General features: G+C 35.5%; 2 protein-coding genes and 1 long non-coding RNA gene across 6 annotated transcripts; 2 read left to right on the top strand and 1 right to left on the bottom strand.

Moving 5' to 3' along the window:
- Positions 1-27: 27 nt before the first annotated feature.
- LOC109149377 (probable UDP-arabinopyranose mutase 5) lies at positions 28-5,437 on the bottom strand. Of its 2 annotated transcripts, XM_019297115.1 has the most exons (4): positions 5,217-5,437; positions 1,525-1,654; positions 169-1,324; positions 28-77 (listed from the first exon to the last, which is right to left on the bottom strand). In XM_019297115.1, the coding sequence occupies exons 1-3, from the start codon at positions 5,328-5,330 to the stop codon at positions 291-293; spliced, it is 1,278 nt and encodes a 425-aa protein (XP_019152660.1). In that variant the 5' UTR covers positions 5,331-5,437; the 3' UTR covers positions 28-77; positions 169-290. The 2 variants fall into 2 exon arrangements, with proteins under 2 accessions (XP_019152660.1, XP_019152659.1); XM_019297114.1 differs by lacking the exon at positions 28-77 and having other exon boundaries at positions 138-1,451; positions 5,217-5,434.
- LOC109149378 lies at positions 4,584-5,119 on the top strand. Its single transcript, XR_002048954.1, has 2 exons — positions 4,584-4,840; positions 4,914-5,119. It is a non-coding gene; the product is annotated as an uncharacterized LOC109149378 (long non-coding RNA).
- Positions 5,438-9,884: 4,447 nt separating the features above from the next.
- On the top strand, positions 9,885-15,810 carry LOC109149371. 3 transcript variants are annotated; one of them, XM_019297105.1, is made up of 9 exons: positions 9,885-10,501; positions 11,553-11,644; positions 11,813-12,513; positions 12,982-13,052; positions 13,562-13,651; positions 13,814-14,008; positions 14,113-14,190; positions 14,687-14,771; positions 14,981-15,810. In XM_019297105.1, the coding sequence occupies exons 1-9, from the start codon at positions 10,130-10,132 to the stop codon at positions 15,157-15,159; spliced, it is 1,863 nt and encodes a 620-aa protein (XP_019152650.1). In that variant the 5' UTR covers positions 9,885-10,129; the 3' UTR covers positions 15,160-15,810. The 3 variants fall into 3 exon arrangements, with proteins under 3 accessions (XP_019152650.1, XP_019152649.1, XP_019152651.1); XM_019297104.1 differs by having other exon boundaries at positions 9,886-10,501; positions 14,113-14,199; XM_019297106.1 differs by lacking the exon at positions 11,553-11,644 and having other exon boundaries at positions 9,887-10,501; positions 14,113-14,199.
- Positions 15,811-16,236: the final 426 nt, after the last annotated feature.

Below are 16,236 nucleotides of genomic sequence, written 5' to 3'. Positions count from 1 at the left end.
TTCAATTGTAATTAGGCATCAAATAGCAGAAAAAGAAACTTCACCATGATGGCATTTTCAAACATCTATAATGGTATGAAATAAATGCATTTATTTTCCTCCTCTAAATTTTGATTCTAGTGGAAAATATAAAAAAGTTAAATCATAACACACCAACTATAACTCTATTGTTTCCACTCCACCTACCTTGATCAGTCACAAGGAAACAAAAAATGTACAAGGCTTATCAAAATAAGTTGGGGATAATAATTGAAAAGGAGGATAATTTAAGCACTGAAGCAACAATTGGTTTATTGAGTTTTCACATCATTCCAGAGCTCGACCCACTCGACCATGGCATCTGCAGCCCGAGAAAACACAGGCGCTGATTTTCCCAGTTGCTCCTTCACCGCTGCAGCAATCTCAGTAACACAATCCTCTACAGTAGTTGCTTGTGGAGACAGCCTCAGTGATTGAAAGAAAGGAACTATTTCCTCCATCAGCTTTACCCCTTCCCACTCTTTCTTCAAACTCTCGATCGCATTACCTCTTTCTTTCCTCCACACGTAAGGAAGCCCACTTTTTACACCAAGACCTAAATGATCACAGACTACCTTAACACACATCCCGCTCCATACATCTTCCACAGTTTCCCACCTCAGGTTCCCTTCCTTTGCCAACCTGAAAGCTGGCGACAAAGCAGGTCCAACCAACTCACGGTCAAAAGCTATATTGATTCCACTCACAGGCATCAATGCCCTCGCTGGTACAGTAAGAACAGCATCAACATATCTAGAGTTTCTCTGTTTTGGCTTGAGGGCCTGTGTAGGAGCATCATAGTCTGCCATATTAAGCCAGAGTCCACATGACAGAGCACATGATACCCCACTTCGCAAGCTAAATGGGTAGCCACGAACAAAGTCTGCTCCTTTGCGGAAAGGGTCATAGAGTGTGTTAAAGAAAAAGGGTGTGGCAGGAGTTGCGAGGTTGCTGATATGCTGGGCGATTGCATCAACAGTATTTCCTTCATGATCCTTTGCTGGAATGCAATCATCATCAATTGAGACGATATATTTTTTAGTGGAAACAAGATAACCAAAATACCGGCATGAATAGCCAGAGAAAAGATCAGCACTTGATGACCCCAGAGCGCGTTGTATATCTGATTTTGTATAGATATCAATGTTAAATCCACCTGGGATATTAAGTTCTTCTTGGAGGTCAGGATCTTTGACAATTATAAGGTGGAAACGGGAGAATATTGGTCTCCACTCCCACATGAATGACGTAAGATCAGATTGGAGTGCTCCAACAACAATATCAATCTCATCATCTCTGATGCTAACTTCTACCATTTTATCAGGTTTCAATCAAAAAGCAACAAAAGAGCTAATCTTTGTCCCCTTAGACACGCTAGCCCTTACTAATAAATTCACTTAATCTCAAACAGGCTCAGTGCTTCTCGCAGCAAGCTGAAAAAACATTTTTTAAGGGTCATAAAACATTACCAATCTCTTAAAGGATAATAGGAATATAGAAGCTTACTAGTTGGAAGAACAGGAGTTAGAACAGCTTGGATGTTGAAAGCCTCAATAAGAGAAAGGACTTCTTCTTTGCCAGTAGCCACAAACAAGTTCAAAATCTTCTCCGTCAGCTTTCCAGCTCTTAAGGTTTTCTGTTAAAAGTAAATGACATATTGTAATACCCAGTAAATACAAGCAAGGTAATCAGTTTTCAGCAACATTTAAAACAAAATATTATCATCAAATCTAAAATTTTGGGGAGTACTGGATATACAGCTATTTATCTCAGCAAATACAAGATACAAAAATTCGTATCTTCTTAAAGTAGGAGGTGCAATACATTTATAAAGACAGTAAAGTAAATTGGAGGAATTTGGAGCAGTTAAATATGTTTTTGCAGCATTTGGTAAGTAATTACATTGATAAGACCCTAGACTAATAAAAAACAGATCGAAACCATGGGATAGAATGCCACAAATTCCTAATACTCTTATACTCCCTTTTCCTCTTTTTGTAGTGAAGCCATTTCTGCCTGTCCATTAAGAAAATCAGAAACTTATATGAGGGTGTTTGGTAAATAGTTGTTAGCTGATTGAGTTAGTGGATTTGACTAGTTGATAGCATTAGCTGATTGTAGAAAAGTGTTTGGTAAATTAGTTGTTAGCTGATAGTTGATTACATGCAAAATGAATTTCTCAAAAAGCTGCTCAAAGCAGCTTTTTGAATTTTAGCATTTTGGAGCAATAAACTGTTACAAAAAGCTAATTAAGCAAACACTTATTTTGATTGTTTAACCAAGTCAAACAGCTAATAGGGGTCAAATAAGCTGATAAGCTAACTATGTTACCAAACAGGGCCATATGACACGGGCATAGAGTCCGGCGCAACGCACAGCGCCCGTGCGGCATCCCGGGGCCCCTCATACCCCGCGGATCAGCCTTTACCCACATGGCTTTGCTAACCAGTTGGCCGTTTCCACATTCTTTTGGGTCTCCACACGGTCACGGAAAAACAGTCCGTGACACTCTCCCCACCCAACATCTAGCACGCCCTCGTGCTAGGGGGAGATGGCCTTTGCCCAAGGATTGCGTACTAAATATTGCATACGCGCCGCAAACGCCTGGACCGCTCACGAAGAGTAGCCCGACTAAGCTGGCAGCCACCCAAGTCCCCTTTCCTCGCAAGACCCATCCGCCCCCTGCGGACTAAAGGAGTGGAGCCGTTATCAGCACGTGCACACCCCTCACGCCACCGTGCTCACATAATCCTCGCCCCCTGAGGATCCCACCATAACGCGTAGCAATATAAGTACGTCCCGCTTTGATACCGACTTTTGTTCCCAATGCCACTTCGATCCTTCAAGGAGAAGAGACAAGAGTCCGACAATAGGTGGAAGAGAGCGGCATGATGGTCGAGAGAGGGACAACTCAAGGAGGTCACCAACCATGAATAGGAACAAGGACATCGCACGAAGGGAATACGACGAAAAGAAGAATGCCTTCGTGCCAAAGCTTGCGTGCTACGTTTGCAAGGGGTCGGGGCCGCATCGCATGAACGATTGTCCGAAGCTTGGTTCGCTTTCGGCGATAGTGGAGCAACACGAGGCCAAGACTTGCGAGGAAGAGGAAACAAATAGGATGGGATCGCTCCAACTCCTCACCGCCCTTAATGCCAAAACAATGCCAACGACGTCGAACAAAGGGTTGATGTACGTGGAAGCGTTGGTGAACGGTAAGCCAACACAAACTTTAATAGATACTGGTGCCACACATAATTTTGTGACTGAGGATGAGGCTAGAAGACTCGGTCTTCGTTGGACAAAGGGGGAAGGTTGGCTCAAGGCTGCCAATGCAAGAGCCCAACCCCTCATTGGCGTAGAGCTACGCTTAGGCACTTGGAAGGGCCAAGTGAATTTTTCTGAGGCACCCATGGATGATTATAAAATCGTGCTTGGGATGGACTTTCTTCGTCAAGCCACAGCCATCCCCATGCCATCCTTTAACAAGATATGCATTTTGGAAAATGGGTCCTCATGTATGATCCCAACCTTCGAAGCTCCCAACAGGCAAGTGAAAGGGTCAGAACATCTATCAACCATGCAAGTTGTAAAAGCCAACGATGTGACCAATGCTTGGGTGGACAAGAAGAGGAGGCCACAAGAGTATAAGCCACATCATAAGGCCGGGAAAAATCAAAGCCGAGGGTAATCACAAAGGGCACCACGTGTGGTAACTAAGTCCTTCGACCAAGGAATAGAAAAGGTGCTCACATCGAAGGTAGTCCACAAAAGGGGAGATGCACCTCAAACGTACTACCTTATCAAATGGAAAGGGCTACCGGAGTCTGAAACAACATGGGAGCTCGAGGAGGACTTGTGGAAGTTACATGACGTTTGGAGGCATACAAGGCGACAAGGGCGTCGCCGAATTAGGTGGGGGAGGATGTAACGCGTAGGGCACTTTGCTACACATTTCCAAGGTGTGCTACATCTTTCTGGACTTCTCTAGAACTTGTACATAGCATCCCCTAGATGGTAGAATAGTTTGGAAACATATAGATAACACTAGAAGATGTAGGGATGCTTTAGAATATTCTAGAACCCTATAGAATACTCTTAGTTGTGTAGAGATTTAGGGAATTTTCTAGAACTAGATTATTAACCATTAGATCAAGTAAATCTCCACCATCCATTGAGGAGGTGGAATGGCTATAAATACTCCCCATGGGGCTCTAACAATAGAAAGAATCCAAGTGTTGAAGTAATCCAAGTTCCTTACAAAGCTTTTGAGTTCTTTCTTAAGCTTCTTTGTGGATTCTTGCCTTGTTTTCTTAGCCATCCCATCGTTAAATTAGCATCACCTTTGAGGGTCAAGCGAGGCTGACTTAGCTATTGAGAAGGAAAGAATAGCTAAGACCGCACGTGACGTCGTTAGGGAACGAGTCCGTGACACATAGCTGTGTCCTTGAATCACATGTCACAGAAATCTAGTGATTGATTCAGAAGCCCTAGTGCAGTCTTCACTACCTTAAGCTGGCGGTTGCATTTAGCAAATAAACTACTAGCGATTGATTCAAAAGCCCTAGTGCAGTCTTCACTACCTTAAGCTGACGGTTGTTTTAGCTTATTTTAAACTGTTTCCACTTTGCAATACTGTTTTAGCTTATTTTAAACTGTTTTCTAGCTTAAGTACATCAAGTTATCCCCATTTTAATCCCTGCTTCATGCAAGGGAACATTTGAAATAAATGCATTGCAATAGTTCTTTGACTGTTCAAAAATAGGCACAAACCCAAAGGAAATAAGATAATTAACAGCCAAACAAAAAATACGCAAACAAAGTGAATTATCATCCAACTCTTCTCTCCAGTGAAATTGTATAGAGATTGCCAAACAAAAAATACGCAAACAAAGTGAATTATCATCCAACTCTTCTCTCCAGTGAAATTGTATAGAGATTGCATAGCCTTCCGCAAATTTATTTTCCACATACAAAGGAAATTTTGACCAAATCTTTTGATCACTTCACGGAAAACCAAAGGGCACAATAGTGTTACAGATCAAATAATAGATAATTCAAACAAATCAATACATAACCTCACGATAGTCACAACACAACATGAAACACACGGAAATGATTCACACACGCAGAGATGTCAAAATCAAACCAAAAATCAAAGGCGTGCTTGTGTAATCGCAGAGAGAGAAAGGGAGTACCAGGAAGAGCTCAACCAGGATGTGATCGGGCAAGCAGGAGAGATCGGAGAAGAAGGGGAGATTATGAAGCGCGGAGTCAATCGCGAGCGAAAGAAGCGATGGCGGGTTTCTCATTCATTTAACGTTTTCCGTTTCCTACTTTCTCTCTGTTTCTTTATCCGTCTCGCTTTACCTCTCCTCTGAATAAAAAAGAAGCTATGAACTAAAATGGGAAATGGAGGTGTCCCCCGGCTGGACCGACTCCGCGTGCTATTTGCTTCGTTTTGGAACCGCAGGTCCGACCGGATAAAAAGTTTGCCCGAGCCGGCTATATCCCTACAAGCATTGCAAAATTACAATTGTTTTGCCATGGATCCGAATCCAAAATGACGCCGTCTAAATTAAAAAAATTTGCTTCCTTTTTTATCGTTTGTCTTTAGAATTTATTCACCTATATTCATAAATTTTGAACTCTATATTCACAATTACAAAACTCTATATTTAACAGTATTACACAATTTTTGAATCTATATTCAAAATTTTTTGACTCTATATTCACAACAATATATATATATATATATATATATATATATATATATATATATATATATATATATCATTAGTTGAGGAAACAATGTCACTAACGGCACCGTTATTCCAGACGCGCGTTTTGAACCTTGGTCCACCTTGTAAGGTGGACCCGAGTCCATAACATAAGTTGTTGCAAAATTAGTAGCCAAGTAGCGGGAAAACCCAATCCAACATTTTGTCTCTTATTTGGGCCGATCCGGTGCAAATAAGGATTAGTCTTAGTATGATACGGGTTTAAAGTGCCTCCTATAGTTAGGGCTACTCATGACACATCAGACTTGATAAAAAAAATTGATCAGATGGTTGGTTTAATAACCATAAAGTTTCAAATTTGACTTTTTATACTTTTCAACAAAAAAATTGACTTTTGAGTTTTGATAGGAGCAGTCTATTGAGTCTATCAGTTATATACTATCTAAACTTATTTACTTTCTTGTGATCTTTTACTAATTAGGGTTGCATATTCTTGAGTAGTGGCTAAATGGATTTCCATCGTCACCCAAACGAAAAATACTACTTCTAGTAGAAATCATAATGGACTATAGTTCATATTGAAACTGCAGTTATATCAAAATGATAATGTAGTTCTGGTGAAATGAAACTGCAGTGTATATAAAATGAAATTAAATAACATTTCACATATTTGAGTGTATATTGTACAATAAAGCTGTAGTTATATCGAAATGATCATGTAGTTGTGTTTTAATGAAACTATAATGTATATAAAATAAAATTAAATAACATTTTCACATATTTGAGTGTATAAATATCAAATAAAACTGTAGTTATATCGGAATGAAACTGTAGTTGTGTTGAACTGAAATTGTAGTGTATACAAAAAAAAATTGAATAGCAAAGTTATTTTTTACAGAACGGTGCGAAACGGATGCTGTTTCTTTTCATTAAATAAAACGACGTTATTTTGAAACTCAATGCATAATCAATTATGCAGGTGGTGCAGGCCCCGACGGAGCATCTGCGAACAAGGTCATGACAAGGGCAAGGTGACAGGAAAAATAAGTCGAAGTTGACAAAAACATCTTGGGCTTTTTCATTGGGACCATACTACATGTATATAGATGGATAAAATTAATTTTGTCAATGAATGCCGCAATAATAGAAATATCAATTTTCTTTTCACCATTAATTTATGGTACAATATAAAGAATATAAAATAATGAGTATAAAGACTAATATATTCTTGCACAACAACAACAACAATAATAATAATAATAATAATAATAATAATAATAATAAGTCAACTATTATGTAATGTGACGACACTTCTGTTATCATTCTAAATGGATGGTCACAACGAGTGTTTAAATAATAATAATAATAATAATAATAATAATAATAATAATAATAATAATAATAATAATAATAATAAAAATATAAATGAGAACAAAATTGTCCTACTAATTTTTATTGAAAACAAAATACCAACGGTGAGTTAAGGATTTTTTTTTTTAATTCTTACCGAAAAATGTTTTCCATAAACCAAACGGAGGAAAATACATTTTTGTTCAAATTTAATAAACAACATTTTCTTTCCAACCAAGCACCATTCTTAAAGTATACCTGTAACTGAAAAAAATATTTTAAAAATGACTCGTGAACTTATTCTAATAAAAATTTCATTTCTTAAGATACAGTTGACTACCTTTCAAAAAAAAAAAATAAATATACAATTGATTATCATCATTTTCGGATGTTTAGGGATGTATGTTATTAAAAAAAAAAATATTGATTTGGTGAATGAAAACCTCACTTATTTTTTTGCCAATAATTGAATTAAAATAAATTTAGACTAGACTAAAAGGGTTGTGGATTTAAATATTAGATAAAAGAATTTATGAGTAACATACTTTAATTTGGTTTAATATTGAGGAAAATATAAAGGATGGATTGTAGAATCTTCTGTGGGCAAGAAGTGTAGGATGTTCGAATTCATTGAATTGAAGCTTCTACACTTTGACTAAAGTTGAGCCACATAATATGCAACAATTGCGATTCTCTTTTTAATGGAAAATGCTAGATGTATTCTTAATTAATACATCATAAAACAGTCATTACTGTCAAATTCTCCTTCAAATTTGCACATAATACAATATTAATATAAAATGTGAAAATAAAAATAAACTAATGCTACATTCTCCACACTAGTTCACATCCTTACATGTCATTTAAATTTTGATTTATTTATATTTAATTAATAAGTATATATTTTTAAAATTAGGTATGGACGTATAGTAAGTCAAATAACAATAATCTTAAAAAAAAAAATTTATTGTCACACTCAAAGAATATTAGAAGGTAAACTTAAGATTAAAACAGTATTATTTATTCAAATAATATGAGAAATTAACATATGTTAAATATATGTAGATTTTTTTATTTTTATTATTATTTTTTTTTTTGCTTTTATCCATCAAGTATTTTACATCAATGACATTTTCAACAACCCCAATAGTCATATATATATATATATATATATATATATATATATATATATATATATATATATATATATATTTAAAATAATCAAATATGACAAAAATTTGAATAGTCATATATTAAATGTAAAAAATTAATGTTAACTATTATGTGATGATACTTCTATTATCATTTCAAATGAATGGCCACATAATTAAGATTAATAATTAAAAATCAAATATAGAAGATGTACGCTTGAAAGTAGAAAACACAAATCTATGACTCTGTTTGGCAAATATAGCTGAAAAGTTATAAGCTATGAGCTGAAAGCTGAAAAGCTATAAGCTCTGAAAATTGAAGAGCTGTTAAGCTAGTTGTTATGATTGAAAGTGTTTGGTAAAATTAGTTTTTTGATAAGTTGATAAATGTAAAAAGATTAAAAATGGCATCTTCATAAAATTGAAATTAGTTTGTTTACATATTAAAATTTAACATTTTGTCTTAAAAAAAAAATAACATTTTAAAATAAAACTATTAGTATAATCATGATATAGCATATGATAATGAAGTAGTAATATTGTTGCAAATATAATAATAATAATAATAATAATAATAATAATAATAATAATAATAATAATAATAATAATAATAATAATAATAATATTTGCGGTGAAAGTTGCGAATAAAGGAGAAGATAAAAGGGTTTTAACTGGGAAGGGTAAATTATGTCATTTCTTTAAAATAATAAGGATAAAGATGGAAAAAAAGTTATGAAGTTAGGAGCTTATTTTGAAACGCAGCGTTTCAAAATAAGCTCTTATTTTAAATTAGGAATTTTATTTTGGGAACATTACCAAACAAAACTTATAGCTTATTAGTAGCTTAAAATAAGCTATAAGCTCATAAATAAGCTCTATCAAACAAAGCCTATATGTAGTCCTTATAATTATTTAAGAAAATGCTATTTACCCATCCAAACTGTATCCCTAATATTTCACCCCTATGATGTGGCTAATAATTATTGGTTGCCCATGAATTGGGTGACACCACTATTAGTTAAAAATAAAGTTATTTGTTCAATTAGAAAATGTCATGTAAGGAGAGGAAGATTAGAGAAGAAAATTTTAGAGAGGTAGATAACATTACTCAATTATTTATTGGTAAAAGGTATTGGTTATAGAATTTTATAAGGAAAATACTAATGTACTTTCATTATATACTCCAATTTTTATTACCACACACAAAATTTTGATATACATTTGTATTCAATTATTATTGTGTGAACTATATTTTGTATGTTATAAAATAATGTATATTTAGTACAAAAATAATGTATTTTTAATATATTAATAATGTACATTGTATTCAGAGAAAGTATATTATTTGAGTACTAAAAGTACATTATTTTATATAATGTATATTTAATACACAAATAATGTACATTTAATATATTAAAAATGTATTTGTTGTTATGGTCAACACAATAATTTGTCATTTGTATTGAGATCCACTTAAAAAAAAAAAAAAAAAAAAGATTTGAGAGTAAAGTAGAACGAACTCATTTTATAATGGTAGTGTCCCACCAACGTGGCGTGACCGCGTGATATCACTATCAGGCAAGAAATAAATAAACTAAACTAATACTCCGTAATTGTTTATTTATTCCAGTCTTACCACCGTGGCAAGAAACCGCCATTGTCAGGCTGTACATGTTTAGCTTATCTAAATTCCGATTCTGGTAAAAGAAACAAAGAAAAGAAGCTCTAAATCGATCCTTTCACGTTTTCTTTCTTTGCTTCTAAGCTTTTCTCTCCATGTGTTCTTTACTTCGCCACTAATCTGCCGTGCCGCCGATATCATTGTCCGGCAGCCGCGCCGAGGAGGCGAAGTAGTCCAAGGAGGAGAAAATGCAGTGTCCGAGCAACTCTTTTCGGTACAATGGAACCTTGTGCGCCTGCAACCCTGGTTACGTGTTCGACGCTGCTCGCCGGAGCTGCTCGCTCTTCGCCGACTGGGGTCCAATTGAGGTGGAATCCGGCGTGGACTACAACTCCGTTTCCCTCCCTGGCAGTAGCACTATCTTCGACTTTGATTCCATGAAGAAGCTCACCCATTCGCAGTCTGTGATCCTTCAGGCAACCTTCGTTTTAGTCCTCTCCTGGCTCGTCGTATGCTTCTTAGCTCGTTTCGCTCCGCTAGGCGATGGACGCTCCTTATGGTTCCAGATCCGGTGGTGGATTAGCCGCCTCGACATCTGCTTCGCCACTCGCCATTTTCTTGTGCGTCTTCTCCTCCTTTTCTTCCTCGTTAAACTATTAACAACTCTCTAGATTTCTATTTACTCCGTACTAAATTAACTTAGAAGCTTCTCGATTGTATTCATTGGTGGATATATATGATTAGAAACGTCGTACGGTTGTATGATTAAAATACTGAACTGATTATAAACAAATTAACTAATAATGGCCTAAATAAATTAATACTGTAACACTAAGTACAGTTGGTACTGCTCATTATCCTGCAGCAAGAATCTCACATGAAGCTTTTGTGTGAAATGCATTTTTGAGGAACTTGAGTCCACAACCTTGAAGCATGCATGGATTTGTTAGTTAATTTGAGGTCAATAAACCATTGGTATGGGTATACTAAGCATCTAAAACCTCTGTTAAGAAGTAAAATTGCTCAATTAAGATCTAAATTAGAGTCTATTCTAACATGGCAGCTGTCACAGGAAATATTGGGGATTTCCCTTTTCTTTGCCCTCCAGTGCATTTCATGCCTGTGTTTTACCTATAATGAAAGGCTGTATTTGGGTTATCTGACAAGTGTTGAAACTTATTAGTTAGGGTCAGGTTCTAAAGAAAAAGAACAGAAGAACAAGAACATGGAAACAGAAGCTAGGAACACATCTATCTACAAGAATTCAACTTTAAACTGAGCTTACCTTTTAAGTATACTGGTTTTCAATTGCTAAATGCTATTTTCGACCTCCAGTTATGGATTCTATTAAGTTTCAAGCTTTAACTTCAGTTTGGCATCCACTTGGTTGTCAACAGACATTTTATTAGGTTTTATTGCTAAAATCCTAAATTGACAGGTTGTAATTATTAACTTACAATCATTGTCTATATGACTGTCATCAAGAGTCTGGAGCTACTTTCTTGTTTAGTTTGAAGAGTGCTTATATTGTTGTCCATTGATTTGTTATTTTTTATCATTATTATTTTTAATGAAGTTTCAACTGTATCAAATTTAGTTAAACTGTTATGCATTTTGCAATTTAGAAGATTTTACATCATAACTAGAAGGAATCTTTATCACTTTATGTAGGATGACCAGAAGGTAGTTAAGAAGCGCAAAACAGAGCTGGGCGGAACTTGCTCGATAGCAAGTTTGATACTTTTTATTGGTCTATTTGTTGCGTGAGTACATTACAGTTTGGTCTCTCCTATAAGTGCATTTCCTTATAGTTCATTCATACTATGTCTCTAGAATAAGCTTTTCCTCTTCAAGTACACCATTCTACCTTTAGTTTCATACTATCCTCTCCTTCTAATGCTAGTAGAAGGTGGTTATTTCTATTTCTACAGGTTGCTTTACCAACTCATATCCAAGAGAACCATCGAGGTGAATAACGTAAGAGCAACAAATGCACCTGATTTAGAAGCATTCAGGAATGATCTTGAGTTTAATATTACTACCATTTCAAGCATGACTTGTTCACACTTACGAGGTCTTGAGACAGTTACAAGTGGGAATCCTGGCTTTGTTGACTATAGAGTGGCTCCTCTGTCAACCTTTGCTAGCCATTCATGCATAAACACCACTAAGGGACCGACTATTATTCTTAAGTGCACAAATTGTCCGCTTACACGAGACAGTGCCTTTGTATCTTGGCGATTCATTGATCTTCCAAATAGTCCTGCAACTGCTGTTGGATTTGAGTTTAACCTAACAGCAAAAAATCCAGCAAATAAGAAGCACCTGAGTTTTGTCAGTGGAACACTGAGAAATGGCAGCAATGTTGGCAACAAGCCAGTTACATATAGAGGGACAACTCCGAATATATTAAAGTTCAATGTATTTCCTAGAATTTACCGTAATATGGATAACTTGAGACTCATCCAGCCGCTATTTCATGAGTTTCTCCCAGGTTCATCTTTCAATGAAGTAAATCAACTTCAATCATCTCTCCAAAACTCTAATGATGGCCTCGTCAACACCACATTATATGTCAGTTTTCTTTCTTCATATATTGTGGAGATCGATAATGAAAACATTATGGGTCCTGGTGAGTAATAGAAGTAATGTTAATAATTTAGTCAGCATATCTCTTCTTTAGTGTTTAAATAGTTAAATATTTTCTTCTTGTTGTAATGCTAGTGCATTCTTTATAAATTATTTTCATCCTATGTCTATTTTGTTTTGACTTCTTTTCTGGAGTGAATCTTTGCACTATACGCATATGTGTAAAAATCTCATCTTGAAATGAATTAGTCAAATAGACTTGCAATGCAGGGTATGCCATATGGGAAACTCATTTAAACAGTAAAAGAGGATTGCGCTTGGATCTCAAATGTTTAGATTGAATAAAAAATTTAATGGGAGATTATACTTTGATGTTTAGTTATTCGAGTGCAGACTGCAGACACAATTTCAGTATTTCACTAAGGATTTTGTGCATCTTTGTATATCTATTATATTCCTTTAGGCTCTCTTTGAACTGATATTTAATATAGCTTCTTTCTCAAGAATGCAGTAAGCTTCCTTGCGGATCTTGGTGGCCTTTATTGTATCAGCATTGTTATCTTCTTCTACATGATGATGCAGGTATGTTTCCTTTCAGTTTCTATGTTAACAGGTTATATTGTGCTTTCACAGTTTTATGAACTGGTGTTGGTTGAGAACTTCTTTTGTACCATTATCTACAACTGAATGCTAAATTTCGCTGGTTGTGGGTTGCCCGGGGGAATTCAGCCAGAAACTGGCTATTCAGTAAAAAGAAAAATATGAGATAACTGTTACAAATCAACTTGACTTGATGACTTGAAATTATGGACCAAAGGACTGGTTCAGAGGTACATTTGCAATATTTTTCATTGAAAGGTGAAAGGTATCTTGGTGTCTAGAATTAAGGGTATGATATCATGCTCTATATTTCCAATTTTTCCATCCACTGGCAGTTTTTGAAGGAGTGCCAACTATTTGTACTTCTCAGGGTTAGAAGTATTTGCAATATTTGTAAATAACTGTTTAGAAGATTTAGGTGTAGATGAAGTATGAGAATGATATAGTGCTTTTCAGGGTTTCAGATTTCTTCCATAATTTGTCCTTTACAGTGTGAAAACAGGATAAAGAGATTCCGCAACGAGGATAGTGTGATACGAATGGTTAGAAGTCGTAGGAGAGCTCAAGATCACTGGAACAAGGTGAGTTTTGTCATATTTATTACTCCGTAATATAGATCTACTGAAATTTAAGCGTGAGTTTTCCTTTGAATAGACTAATGCTGTTATATCATATGAATTCAGCTTCTGATTTACTTCATTGCCCTGCATTTAGTTCTATTAAATTTGTTTGTTTTCTAACAGTTAAGGAAGTATGTGATGTACACATGGGGACCTAGCGCATTGGAAGACAAGTTCAACAATGTGAGAGATGATGGGTGTTGCACTGGTGCTGCATTGGAATCATTACATAAAAAGGGTTCATTGCACAAGCAAAAAGAGCAAAGGAGACTAGATACCATAAGTTTTAGCACAAAAGTTAGCTTGCCAGACAATAAGGTGACACATCATGCTAACTTATGTTAGCAAAACATCCATTAAAATCCAGTTGAAAATATTAAATTTGGAGTTTGGATGATGATTTTAACTTTGCAATTCTGCAGAATACTATCATAGAGCAGACTGGTCATCAGAAGGTGGCACATCCTGTATCTATCCTGGAAAAGAGATCATCCTCAAAGGTAGAACTGGTACTTTGCCTACTTTTCTCCTTGTCACCTTTTATGAATGCATGCCATCATTTCAATGATGATTTAACAGTGAAGCTTTTAAATATTTGACTTGAATGGCTTATTGTTGTTGTTTCATCCTATCAGCTTTCAAGAGAGCCTAATGTGATTGCTATCTTCCCTGTTATAGTTGTGGTTTGAATTTTGTCATCAAACTGTTTTCATAATAATGGATTTGTTGGATTTTTGAATTCCTATAAACATCCTTAATATCTTTCTTGTCATATATCCACCAATTCTCTCATACTTCCTCTTTTCAAATTTTTTCTTGTTGCTTTCCAAAAGTAAAAAATTTACCAAGCATTCAACAGATGCCAACCAAGATAGCTCTTTTTTTTTTTTTTTTTTTTTTTTTTTTTTGCATTTGACAGTCAGTTCCAAACGAATGTTTCGTTATCCTTCATGTTGAAGAAACTAACATGCAGATTCATGTGATTTCTGGCTTCAGGAAAATATTGTATCTGAAATTAAAGATGGAACTGGCTTGCATTTTGCAGTTGGTGATTTAGATCTTTCACCTCCTCCTCCATTAGGTAAGTTTTAAACTGCAAGACAATTGTATTCTTATCTCTTCTCTATTTCACTAGTGAAGCACTAGGTGGTTTCTTTTCGTTCTCCTTCTCTATTGGTTATTGCTGCAACTGTTATAACTTTGGGTCGATATTCTTAGTAATAGGTTTGCCTGTTTTCCTATAGAACTCTTAGCCATTATACATGGTTAATTGCTCGTCTCTGTTCACAGAACATCAGGGTCCTGAGCAGATGAGTATGAGTAATCTCCAGAGAAATATCGAAAACCTATATGAATACAATGCTATGCTAAGGGAGAAGTTGATTGCTGCACAGTCAATGCTTCATGCTCTAGCAAACAAAGAGCCGCCTTCAGCAGACAGCAGCTCTGGCAGCTCTACAGCCAAATGACCGGGCTGGGAAGATGGCCATACAAAAACTAATTGGTAAACTACTCGATCTTATATTTGATGATTGGCTGGGATATCTGAGAATTGCGAAAATAGCCAAGAAGCCAAACAATGATTGCTGCTGACGCAATTTATCTGGTGTGAATGTTTTGAATCTGGGACGAAAACCATTTCACTAACATACCCCTGTTGACAAAATCAATGAAATGGTGCAGAAAAGTTGCTTGGGCGTTGTCTGTGGGTGCTATATGCTTTGGTCTTGGTCTGTATGTTAAGGAACTCGGGGATTTCAAGCCCTTGCTAACAGAACCATTATGAAGACTATTGCATTACTTGCTTAATTGTTGTAATCTTTTTTCACACATTGTTGTGTAATAGTATGTAATGTAATGTGTTCGAGTTTCTACATGCTGGAGCTGTATATTCTGTATGAATGAGTGGGATTGATGTTTGAGAAACTGCAGTCTACAGTAGAGTTTCTGCATATCAGTTATATATTTGTACAGTGAGTGGGATTAATGTTTGAGAAAATCCCAGACTATGATTATGTACTCTACCTCTTTACTGTTATTTCTTAGTTTTGTGTATCTATACACCACCTGTGGTTCAACAAGATGAAATTAGGTTAACGAAGTTTTGGTTTTATTTTAAATCTTGGGAATAAAGTAATGGTTGTTGAGAAATTCTAGTTTAATTATGAATGAAGTTTGGTATGACCATTGAATACCATGAGTCATTATCTCATCATTGAATACCATGAAGTTTAGCATAGTGGTTCGTCACCTGATTTGATATTACAACTAAAGGTGGAAGTGTGTAGATTGGATTTATTTGCGATTTATTTTTACAATGACTTTAAAGGTAAATTCTGTAGACCGAAGTTGGGATCATCTAAGTTACTAAAAGTGAATTGTCAGTTATAAATCTAAGATTGAAAATGAAATTCACTCAAAATAATAGTGAATAAAAGATATAATGATATGATAGTGGGGCTCACTTTTAAAAGTGAGATAATTGTAAGGATGTAGATAGTTTTAGGTTAAGAGTTGAGGTTTAGGTATTATTATATTAACCACGG

Source organism: Ipomoea nil, unplaced genomic scaffold (assembly GCF_001879475.1).
Source record: "Ipomoea nil cultivar Tokyo-kokei standard unplaced genomic scaffold, Asagao_1.1 scaffold2159, whole genome shotgun sequence".
In the NCBI taxonomy this organism is placed as follows: domain Eukaryota; kingdom Viridiplantae; phylum Streptophyta; class Magnoliopsida; order Solanales; family Convolvulaceae; genus Ipomoea; species Ipomoea nil.
The sequence above is the reverse complement of the archived record's forward strand: the minus strand, read 5'-3'. Positions and strand labels throughout refer to the sequence as shown.

Coding starts and splice junctions, on each gene's coding strand:
- LOC109149371 (XM_019297104.1), top strand. CDS start 10,130: ATGCAGTGTCCGAGCAACTCTTTTCGGTACAATGGAACCTTGTGCGCC. Junction 14,009..14,112: donor TTAGCTTGCCAGACAATAAG/GTGACACATCAT, acceptor GCAATTCTGCAG/AATACTATCATAGAGCAGAC. Junction 14,772..14,980: donor TTCACCTCCTCCTCCATTAG/GTAAGTTTTAAA, acceptor CTCTGTTCACAG/AACATCAGGGTCCTGAGCAG.
- LOC109149377 (XM_019297115.1), bottom strand. CDS start 5,330: ATGAGAAACCCGCCATCGCTTCTTTCGCTCGCGATTGACTCCGCGCTT. Junction 1,655..5,216: donor TCCTGGTTGAGCTCTTCCTG/GTACTCCCTTTC, acceptor TACTTTTAACAG/AAAACCTTAAGAGCTGGAAA. Junction 1,325..1,524: donor AACTCCTGTTCTTCCAACTA/GTAAGCTTCTAT, acceptor AAATGGTAGAAG/TTAGCATCAGAGATGATGAG.